Below are 11,981 nucleotides of genomic sequence, written 5' to 3'. Positions count from 1 at the left end.
TTTGAATCAAAATTGCACTCTCATTAAACTTTTTTTTCCTACTTACAATAGGAAAGCACATCCACCCGTAAACAAAAATAGTGTTTTAACTGAGTAAAACCAGCTTTTCGTTTAGGTGCTATTATTTATGATTACAATTTCATATGCTTGACCAGAAAGTAATGAGCTAACTGATCTGTTTACTAATGTTGCTATTGAGTTTTTTTTATTTTTATTTTTGTAGAACAGACAGTGTTGTAATTATTGGAGCTCCTCCTACAAGAGAATTGCTCTAAACGATTGCCTTACCTTTGATCAGTCACTCAGCGATTTCTGCATTTCTTGGTTTCAACAATTCCTGTTCTGCAGAAGTCACACCTCTCTCAGCTGTCAAAAAAAAAAAAAAAAAATCCACACTTTTGTTTATTTTTCATGAGAGCAGCACAATGGACTGGATAATTTGTGCAACGCTATTCTTGTCAGGTAAGACAAGTGCGTGTCTTCTGATTTTGTCTTTCATTCTGTAATTATTAATGTCTGCAAATAGTGAAACTATTATATGCATTATATGAAAACAAAGCTGTAAACTGTGTTTCTACTAAACACACACAGCAGATCAGCATTTTTCAATCAAAACATATTTCTTGTTGTATTAACATTCAGCAGGGACTACTGATTAGTAAGTAAAACCACATCATCTAGAAATACTTTTGTGATGGTTATTTCCTTATTTGCATTTTGTCCTCCGTGAATCGCCACCTTATCGTGGTGGAGGGGTTTGTGTGTCCCAGTGATCCCAGGAGCTATGTTGTCTGGGGGCTTGTCCCCCTGGTAGGGTCTCCCATGGCAAACTGGTCCTGGGTGAGGGTCCAGACAAAGAGCGGTTCAGAAGACCCTTATGAGTGAAAAACAAGGGAACAGTTTACCCTGCCCGGGATAGGGTTACCGGGGCCCCACCCTGGAGCCAGGCCTGGGGAGGGAGCTCGAGGGAGAGCGTCTGGTGGCCAGGCATTAGCCCGTGGTGCTTGGCCGGGCGCAGCCCGAAGAGGTTACATGGGCCCGCCCTCCTGCAGGCCCACCACCCGCAGGAGGTGTCGTAGGGGTCGGGTGCAGTGTGTGTCGGGCGGTGGCCGAGGGCGGAGGCCCTGGCGGACCGATCCCCGGCTATCGAAACTGGCTATTGGGACATGGAATGTCACCTCTCTGGTGGGGAAAGAGCCTGAGCTGGTGCGTGAGGTTGAGAGATACCAGCTAGATATAGTTGGGCTCACCTCAACGCATGGCCTGGGCTCTGGAACCAGTCTCCTGGAGAAGGGCTGGACTCTGTTCCAGTCTGGAGTTGCCCTCGGTGAGAGGCGGCGAGCTGGGGTGGGTATTCTTGTATCCCCCCGGCTTGCTGCCTGTACGTCGGAGTTTTCACCGGTGGACGAGAGGGTAGTTTCCCTGCGCCTTCGGGCTGGGGAACGGGTCCTGACTGTTGTTTGCGCTTATGCGCCGAATGACAGTTCAGGGTACCCACCCTTTTTGGAGTTGCTGGGTGGGGTGCTGGAGAGTGCTCCATCTGGTGACTCCATAGTCTTGCTGGGAGACTTCAACGCTCACGTGGGCAATGACAGTGAGACCTGGAGGGGCGTGATTGGGAGGAACGGCCTGCCCGATCGGAACCCGAATGGTGTTTTGTTATTGGACTTCTGTGCAAACCACAGTTTGTCCATAACAAACACCATGTTCGAACACAAGGATGTCCATAAGTGCACATGGCACCAGGACACCCTAGGTCGCAGGTCGATGATCGATTTTGTAATCGTATCATCAGATCTGCGGCCGTATGTTCTGGACACTCGGGTGAAGAGAGGAGCTGAGCTGTCAACTGATCACCACCTGGTGGTGAGTTGGATCAGGTGGCGGGGGAAGATGCTGGACAGACCTGGCACACCTAAACGTATTGTGAGGGTGCGCTGGGAACGCCTGGCAGAAGCCCCAGTCCGGGAGATCTTCAACTCCCACCTCCGGCAGAACTTCGACAGCATTCCGAGGGAGGCTGAGGACATTGAGTCCGAATGGACCATGTTCCGCACCTCCATTGTTGAGGCTGCTGCTCAGAGCTGTGGCTGCAAGGTGGTTGGTGCCTGTCGTGGTGGTAACCCCCGAACCAGATGGTTGTCACTGGAGGTGAAGGGAGCCATCAAGCTGAAGAAAGAGTCCTATCGGGCTTGGTTAGCCTGTGGGACTCCGGAGGCAGCTCACAGGTATCGACAGGCCAAGCGGAATGCAGCTCGGGTAGTGGCCGAAGAAAAAACTCGGGTGTGGGAGGAGTTCGGTGAGGCTATGGAAAAAGACTTTCGGACGGCATCGAAGCGATTCTGGCAAACCGTCAGGCGACTCAGGAGGGGAAAGCAGTGCTTCACTCACACTGTTTATAGTGCGGGGGGGGGGGGGGGGGGGGGGGTGCTGCTGACTTCAACTGAGGCTATAGTCGGACGGTGGAAGGAATACTTCGAGGACCTTCTGAATCCCACTGACACGCCTTCTGTAGTGGAAGCAGAGTCTGGGGATGAGGGGGATGACTTGACCATCACTGGGGGTGAGGTCACTGAGGTAGTTAAACAACTCCTTGGAGGCAGAGCCCCTGGGGTGGACGAGATTCGCCCTGAGTTCCTGAAGGCTCTGGATGTTGTAGGGCTGTCTTGGTTGACACGCCTCTGCAACATCGCGTGGAGATCTGGGGCAGTGCCATTGGATTGGCAGACCGGGGTGGTGGTCCCCATCTTTAAGAAGGGAGACCGGAGGGTGTGCTCCAACTTTCGGGGGATCACACTACTCAGCCTCCCCGGCAAGGTCTATGCCAGGGTGCTGGAAAGGAGGGTGCGTCCGTTAGTCGAACCTCAGATTCAGGAGGAACAATGCGGTTTTCGTCCTGGTCGTGGAATGCTGGACCAGCTCTTTATCCTCTCAAGGATATTCGAGTGTGCGTGGGAGTTTGCCCAACCAGTCTACATGTGCTTTGTGGACTTGGAGAAGGCATTCGACCGTGCTCCTCGGGGTGTTCTTTGGGAGGTTCTGCGGGAGTATGGGGTGTCTGGCCCATTGTTGCGGGCCATTCAGTCCTTGTACAACCACAGTGAGAGCTTGGTCCGTATAGCCGGTAATAAGTCGGATTTGTTTCCTGTGGGTGTTGGACTCCGTCAGGGCTGCCCTTTGTCACCGATTCTGTTCATAATTTTTATGGACAGAATTTCTAGGCGTAGCCAGGTGGCGGAAGGCTTCTTCCTTGGTGGCCTCAGAGTCTCATCTCTGCTTTTTGCAGATGATGCGGTTCTGTTGGCTTCATCAGGGGGGGGCCTCCAGCTCGCAGTGGAACGGTTCGCAGCCGAGTGTGAAGCGGCTGGCATGAGAATCAGCACCTCTAAGTCTGAGGCCATGGTCCTCAGCCGGAAAAGGGTGGAGTGCCATCTCCGGCTCAGGAACGAGTTCTTGCCTCAAGTGGAGGAGTTTAAGTATCTCGGGGTCTTGTTCACGAGTGATGGGAGAAGGGAACGGGAGATCGACAGGCGGATCGGGGCTGCTTCTGCAGTGATGCGGACGCTGCACCGGTCCGTCGTGGTGAAGAGGGAGCTTAGCGTAAAAGCGAAGCTCTCGATTTACCGGTCGATCTACGTTCCTACCCTCACCTATGGTCACGAGCTTTGGGTAGTGACCGAAAGAATAAGATCGCGAATACAAGCGGCAGAAATGAGTTTCCTTCGAAGGGTGGCTGGCCTCTCCCTTAGAGATAAGGTGAGGAGTGCGGCCATCCGGGAGGGGCTCAGAGTAGAGCCGCTGCTCCTCCACATCGAAAGGAGCCAGTTGAGGTGGCTCGGGCATCTGATTAGGATGCCTCCTGGCCGCCTCCTGGGTGAGGTGTTCCGGGCATGTCCCACCGGGAAGAGGCCCCGTGGTAGACCCAGGACACGCTGGAGAGATTATGTATCTCGGCTGGCCTGGGAACGCCTTGGGGTCCCTCCGGATGAGCTGGAGGAGGTGGCTGGGGAGAGGGAAGCCTGGGCTTCTCTGCTTAGGCTTCTGCCCCCGCGACCCGGCCCCGGATAAGCGGAAGAAAATGGATGGATGGATGGATGGGTGAACCAAACTACCTGCAGATGTGTGATCAGCTCAGTCAGCTTCTGACTGTAAATTTAGCTTCAGCTATTTTTCAATTATAGAAGTGCACTGAGTAAAAAAGTTTTTCATGAATAGTTTTACTATAGTAAACAAAATTATTAAACCACATATCTAAATGTGTAAACCTGAAAAAATGGCAAACACTCATCGACAGTAAGAACTAAAGCCTTTAATCTTATACAGATTAAAGCTGCAGTATGTAACTTTTATAAAAAATCTGTTTTTTACATATTTGTTAAAGCTGTCACCATGTCACGACAGTATGAGACCGATAATCTGTGAAAAAAATGGAGCTCCTCCACCTCCTCCCTGAACCGCTCCCAGTCAAAAACAACCAATCAGAGCCAGGAGGAGGGTCTTAGCACTGTCAATCACTCCTCGTGTATGCTGCTCATTGTAGCTGTGTGCAATACTTCAAGATTTGGTATCAATCCTATGCCAAGTAAACACAGGGCCATTATCACCAATACTGATACCAATACTTTTTAATAATTATGAAGAATTTCCATGAAGTTTACCTGGTTTGAGATTTTTTTTCCTTTGGATCATTAATTAGTTAAAACCCAGGATAGAATTGGGCAAAGTTTATATGTAAGTAGAAAATACTTTATCAAAATAAAAGTTATTGTTCTGAAACAAAAGAACATTAACAAAACAATTTTCCCCATACATTGATGTCTGGAATTTTTTTTTTTCATAAATCAAGTGTACAAAATCATCACTCAAGAACAAATGCAAACTTTTTTCCAGGTAGATCTTTCAGAAAGTATAATAAAAAAATGTAATAAAAAATGTCCCTTCATTCACTAATTTTCTACAAATTTAAATTTAAATTTGCTTTAAATGTTTCATAGCAAAATCCTTTTTTTTTTCCCAAATAAAATATGTTATGTATCACATGACAGTATAACAAAACACTGTGGGGAGGGGAGGAGCAAAGTGTGCCTGCTCTGTGCTGTGACAGGAGCGACACTCAAGACAATCAGCTCACATCTTTGATGAAACCGCAGCACTGCATACAGGAGAGAAACTGAAGCCAAAGTATCGATCTCATTACACTGATATTGATCAATACCAATACCAACGTTGGCATCCATATTATCGATATTAGGATCGATCTGCCCACCACTAGCTCAATGGAATGGCGGAGAAACAACTTACTTACTTCTCTGCTGTTATCATTGGTGGCGGCCATGGTAACTTCAGGGTTCTAGCAAGAAATATTTCTCACCCCAGCGCTAACGCTAATGCTAATTAGTAAGCTAATGCTAACCGCTAAATAACCCTCCCACTTGTTAATTGAGTGATGGGGCCTAAGATGTAACTAGAAAGCAGTAATCAGTTTTTTTGGACGTGTAGTTACATTTCTCAAGGTGCATGTCAGGTTTGGTTCAGAGAGGATTTTCAGTTATGCACAAAGGATCAATGCAGAACTTTAAATCAGGCCTTATTAGATAGATAGAGTGATAATTTTTGCATATAATCCAGAAAAGTTACATTTATATATCAAGCATTTAATGTGTCCCAGAGTGCCGTTTCCTTCCACTGTGTTTGCAGAAATCACATAAAAGAAAACATACACAACAAAAACATAATCCAGATTCCTCATCTGCTAAAGCATTTCCTACATTTGAATATCAGCTACCATGTTGTGAGCATAAACTATCACGTTTTTAATGCAACAATAGGAAGTGACATCATCTTGCTGGGAACTGTAGTTATTTTATTCTTGAAGGCCTCTCATAGCTCTACTGGTGCTGAAAACTAATGTTTGATTACGGCTTTCTGAATACAAGTAGGGCTGCAACTATCAATTATTTTAATAATCAAGTATTCGATTGATTACTCCGTCAATTAATCAAGTAACTGGATAAGAAATAATTTTTCATTTTAACAATTCATCAACATATTTTAACTTCCGTACTGCAGATGTTTCTCTGTGTGAAACAAACAGGGTGGATGGAGCAGCTACAAAGTTCTCTTTTCTTCATGTTGCTGATCAGGTGGTTGATAAAAACCATTTTGATGGAGCCCCTCTGTACTGAGGGGGGTGGAGGGGGGGGGCAGCCTCCCTTTCCCCAGTACACTGTGGTTATAGGTCTGTTCTGGTGGCTACAGCTGACGTAAAAAAAAAATAACAGCTGACATCCTCTCCACAACACACGCGCGCACATTCAAACATGCGCACTCACAGCATAGAGAAGTGGGGGCGTGGAAAAACATTGCAGCGATCCACTCGTGTTAAAGGGTCGTTTTTGTTTTTTGTTTTTTTTTCAAATGACGGAAATCCGTTACAGCGACGGAGAACTAATGTGGAGGAAATGCTCCACTTACACGGAGACACCTGAGCTGCAGAGTTGAAACGAAACATCAAAGCAACAAATTTGTGTCGAGGATTTTTAATAATCGAATTGAGTTACTCCAAGAATCGTTGCAGCCCTGAAACTTGCATTAAATTTTTAGTTTGTGTATCAAAATACATGAAGGTTGATATTTACCTTTCATGCTGGGATTTTTTTGTTGAATCGGAAGCCTGAAATTATCCTTTGATCTTCATTTTCCCTCTTACTTCTCTTCGTGTTCATGCCGGTTGTTATATCGATTTATGCAGCACACGCACGACCATAGTGAGATCAAACGTACACATTGTGAATGAAACTGTCCCTGCTCTGTGGTAGATTGCAAACTGCGTGAAATGATACAGGCATAAGCAGTGATAATAGCAGCAACCTAGCCGGGGCGGAGTCTGCGAGGTGCGCTCCTTTGAGAGGCAGAGGAGCGCAATCTTTGTTGGATTTGAATCAGTACGTTTTGCATCCAATAAAAGCAAAGATGTTAACAAATAAATTGGACAGTATTCTGGCAATTTAGTGATATTTCCAGAGCTGTGGTCTTGACTGGTCTTGAAATAAAATCCCGAGTCCGCAAGGTCCAAGTCCATGACAAGACCAAGACCAAATGCGGTCGAGTCCATGACAAGACCAAGACCATCAAAAAGCGGTCTCGAGACCGATCTCGAGTCACATCATGCTTATCCACCTTTGTTAATGGTGTTTGTTAATTTACCTTTTTTGTTCAATGCTATAATTTGCATTCACATCTGTGCAAATATAAAAAGGAAAAATGTAAATACATATATGAAAAAGTGAACAAATAATCTTTTCTTTAACTCTTGTTGAATCTATCAAGGATACAGTGATCTAAAAGAGACTGTGGCAATAAGAAAAAGAACGCGTGTCAGTGTTACAAAATGTTTTTTGAAAAAGAATTAGAATTTGCAAAACTGTGAAATTGGGAACTGTCATTGTTGAACATTGTGCCATGCAGAAAAATAGAGCAACCAGCAAAAATTAGCACAATATGATGCCATATTGACTGATCTTAGCACTTTAAAAAAAGAAAGGCTTTGTTTGTATGACAAAATAAATGGTGTGGTGGTTAGCATCACAGATTTCATACTGCAGTATATACTGAAACTGTATATAACTGTAGCCTTAAGCTGTGACAAATTTACTTTACTAAATTACTAAATTTACTTTTTAAAGTTTTAAGGGTCAGTATTTTGCTTTTGACAAATGGAGTAAAATATAAGAATAAAAGACACAAAACTGATTCCAAAATGAAATCTTATGTATGTTTTTCAAGTGAATAATTGCTCTAAGACACAATGTTCATAACTTTAAAAATGTCTGACTTTGGTGCTCTCTAGTGGTAACAAAAAACAAAACAAAACTGTGGCTGCACTCAAGAAGCAGAATGAAATTAACACACACACTGTATACAGTTTCCAATAGGTGATTATAATTAGTGGTGCTATAACTACAGTATCATTCTATATCATGGCTTTAAAGATTACTGACATTCTTCCTTCTTTAATTCTCAGCACTAAATGCTGCACTTTGTTTCAATATTGATCCTGTGGCCTGGAAGACTCTGAGGAGCTCTGCTGCTGGTTTTGGCTACCAGGTGGTGCAAAGACAGTCAGAGTAAGTCAGGACATGCACTGTTCTGTTGAATCTAGGTTTGCAACCACATGTTCAAGATTATGGCTATTTATTGTTTGAACAACCATCTCTTTTATGCCCCAAAGTAATAAGTAAACAATAAATAAAACATGTGAAACTATATGTAGTTTATTGAACCACAGTTTGCTTTTTAGACTTGCATCATTGTCTGGATTTATTTCCTTAGTGTGCTCGTCAGTGCCCCGCTTGAACAGTATTCAGAAAATGGAAGAGGAAAAGTATATAACTGCTCCGCCACTACCCAGAACTGCCAAAATATACAATTTGAAGGTAAGTAACCAGTCTTGTCCTAATGTTCTGTAACTCTGACAGGGAGTATTTTGCTATCAAAGAGTTTCTCCACAGATCCTGGCACAGAAACTTGGTGAAATCAAATCACAGTTAGAGTAGATTATTAAAAAGATATTTCAGTGTGTAACATTCAGACTTCAAAACTGATATGAATTTAGCAGTTGACGAAGTAAAACAAGCAAAGAAAAGGTCAATAAGGTCAAAAAGGTTTAAAATGAAGTAATAATGACATTGAATTCTATTTTTCGTAACATCCTGTTGAAAATGTAACATATAAAGTGATGTTAAAAGTTCCTGTTTATGGCAGTTTAATGTTTACAGAAGATACTCTTTATAGTAGTTGTCATGTCAAACAGAGACGTGTTTTAATTGTGATGCTTTGCATTCCATACAGCACCAGGTTTTGCAGTCAACATGTCCCTTGGTTTGACAATAAAAAGTGATCCCACAACACAAAACGCAGTGGTGAGTTGGTGAACTGCAGACATTACCAGTGCTTTGTTAAAATCACTGAGGATCAAAATCCTCTGTCTTCTATGTTTCTGATGTGTTATAAAAATCACTGTGCCTCACACCTGTCCCTCATAAAATCAGCTGATTTTTTTGAGAGTACATAACTTCTGCATGATTAATGAAGCCATACAAATTTTTAGCTTGACATGAATTTTCCAATTCATAAACACTCACATAGGACATTGGGCAAATATATTGACCTATAGTGCCAAAAGAATTCACTCATTTGGCTTCACACATATGAACTTGAGTGACATCCCATTCTTAATCCATAGGGTTTAATATGATACCCAAATTGTTCCCACAAAATTGGGTGAATGAAATTGTCCAAAATGTCTTGGTATGCTGAAGCATTAAGAGTTCATTTCACTGGAACTGAGAGGCCGAGCAAAACTGCTGAAAAACAACCCCCCACCATAATCCCCCCTCCACCAAACTTTAGACTTGGCACAATACAGTCAGACAAGTACTGTTCTCCTGGCAACCACCAAACCCAGACTCATCCATTGGATTCCCAGACAGAGATGTGTGATTTGTCACTCCAGAGAGCATGTCCCCACTGCTCTAGAGTCCAGTGGCAGTGCGTTATACACCACTGCATGGGATGTGTTGTGTTTGGGGATGTAAGGCTTGGATGCAGCTGTTCAGCCACAGAAACCATAAAGCTCTCCATGCACCGTTCTTCAGCTAATCTGAAGGCCACGTGAAGTTTGGATGTCTGTAGTGATTGACTCTGCAGAAAATTGGTGACCTCTGCACACTATGTGCCTGACCCTGCTCTGTCATGTTACGTGGCCTACCACTATTGTAAAATTTTGCATGGCTTCTTTAAATGAAGTTATTTTTATAAAATCAGCAGTTTCTGGTTGCTCGTGAGGGATTTTTATTTTATTTATTTATTTTCAGATTTGAGTGATCTTATATAGAATGAACCATTGTTTATGGAACAGAAAAATAATCAGCCTACTATATTAATGACAACTTGACTTTGTCTCCTCTCAGGTGTGTGGTCCAACCATTCCAAAGGACTGCAAAAGTATCACCATGTACAATGGTGTGTGCTTTCATATGGACCGTTCTAACTCATATGGACAACCCATACCCTCTTCTCTTCAAGGTAATTTGGGACTTTATACTTGAACATAGTCTTACCATCATTTGTCTTTGTCTTTGAATCTCAAATCATTTGAAACTGCATTGAGACTTTACCTTATATATTTAAGCACAAATCAACGGTTAGTCAGAAATACCAATGAAGCAAATGGTCAATTTTTTGGAAAATGAGATCACTTCAGTTGTAAACGAGAATGACTTCCAGCTAAATGTATGATTTGGTGGACTAAAGATGACAGACAAGGTCAAACCTGCAGTCATGGGCTTTGATGCATATACAGTCCGAACTGCCATACTCCTAAATAACCACAAGGAAAATCTCTTACATCAAGTCTAGACATTGTTTAGAAATCATGTCCACATCAAAATAAAGTCCCCCCCCCTAAGTTTTACTTCAGTTAATCTGTTTAATAAGTGAGCTCCTGTATTGAAATGCCATCAAAGGAGCCTTTCTGCAGTGCTTTGCACTTCATTCATCAACACTGAAATAAATAGTAAAAGATAAAATTTGAGGTAACAAAGATTAAATCTACAGCATGAAAATTAATTTTATCCTTAGGCCACAAAATATTTTTGAGTCAGTCTGAAGTAGGAAGCTCTTTTTCTTTGTCTCTTTGGTTACTCTGCTCTGCTTATTGGTGGGCAAGGTAATAAAACTAAGCTTGGTAGTTTGTTTAGTACACAGGTTATGCAAAATGCAAGAAAGCCAATGCAGACACACAAGATTTTTAAGGAAAATAAAATCTTATTTTTGTAGGAGACTAAGACCCTTTGGTTTCTTTCTAATGCATGGAGTTTGTGTGCTGTTCAAAAATCATCAGTGTTGGGTTGTTACTTAAAAAAACTGATGTATTACACATTACTTTTTACAGTTTTTTTTTAAAGTAGTGCATTATGTTACTTAAGTACTCACTGGAGAAAGTAATTAGTTTAATTAGTGTTACTCCATAACATGGCCTGAAATGCACTGTCACACCATGACCAGGTAACAATATAAACGTGGTCATGGTGGTATATATATATATATATATATATATATATATATATATATATATATATAGCTCTATCCCCTTATTTCTTTTGTTTTCTCTATTTTTTCTTCTGTCCCTCTCTTCTTCTTACTCTTTCTTTCCTGCCTGTTAGACCTGGCAGTCATATTGTGGGAACAATAATCAAAATGAAAGAATAAAATTAATAAAAGAAAGCGTGACAAACTTTAACAAGAGTAGCCTATAGAGAACTTATAAAGCTCTTCTTGTAAAAGCAAATATGTTTGGTACAACAATTGGATCATGATTCTGTTTGCAAAAACTGCCAGACATGACAGGCTTAAAAAAAAAGAGAGAAGTTTGCCTGAGTATGTGATATTTATAGTCCAGTTACTGAGAGGCTCAGAAGTTTAACCCATAAAAATTAAATTCAGTTCTCCATCATCTCTTTGACAGAGTGCCCGCTGCAATCAGACATTGCCTTTCTGTTGGATGGTTCAGGCAGCATACATGGTACTGATTTTCGAACAATGAAGAAGTTTCTGAAAGATATAATCCAGTCATTTTTCTCAAGTGATGCACAGGTGAGACACTGGAGTCCCACTGTTAGTCCTAGCAAAGACATAAAATAGTTACATTCTTATTTAGCACCATAAAACAAGAGTGGTTTATTTGTTTTAAATATTTTTTTAATCTCTTCTTTCAGTTTTCTGTTTCCCAGTTCTCAGGGGCACCACAGGTTCATTTTTATTTGAAGAAATTTTCCTCATCTGTATCAGTGGAGAATGATATCAGTGAAATACGTCAACAGGGTGGATCTACTCACACAGCTAAGGCCATCAGATATGTTGTGTAAGGGATACAATAATATAAAGCAGTCCAGTGAACTTATTAGCTTGATTTGTGAGGT

At 42.3% G+C, this 11,981-nt stretch overlaps 1 protein-coding gene across 1 annotated transcript in view; it reads left to right on the top strand.

The window, feature by feature from the left end:
* Positions 1-401: 401 nt before the first annotated feature.
* LOC115798179 (integrin alpha-M-like) overlaps positions 402-11,981 on the top strand; it is a 31,627-nt gene continuing 20,047 nt past the window's right edge. Inside the window, exons 1-7 of the mRNA XM_030754930.1 lie at positions 402-462; positions 8,024-8,126; positions 8,332-8,435; positions 8,851-8,921; positions 9,972-10,086; positions 11,528-11,655; positions 11,778-11,923. Coding sequence (XP_030610790.1) covers positions 426-462; positions 8,024-8,126; positions 8,332-8,435; positions 8,851-8,921; positions 9,972-10,086; positions 11,528-11,655; positions 11,778-11,923 — 704 coding nt within the window. The 5' untranslated portion in view covers positions 402-425. The remainder of the gene's footprint in view (positions 463-8,023; positions 8,127-8,331; positions 8,436-8,850; positions 8,922-9,971; positions 10,087-11,527; positions 11,656-11,777; positions 11,924-11,981) is intronic.

Source organism: Archocentrus centrarchus, chromosome 19, assembly GCF_007364275.1.
Source record: "Archocentrus centrarchus isolate MPI-CPG fArcCen1 chromosome 19, fArcCen1, whole genome shotgun sequence".
NCBI classification, from domain to species: Eukaryota; Metazoa; Chordata; class Actinopteri; order Cichliformes; family Cichlidae; genus Archocentrus; species Archocentrus centrarchus.
Note: the sequence above shows the minus strand (reverse complement) of the source record. Positions and strands in the feature narration are given on the sequence as shown.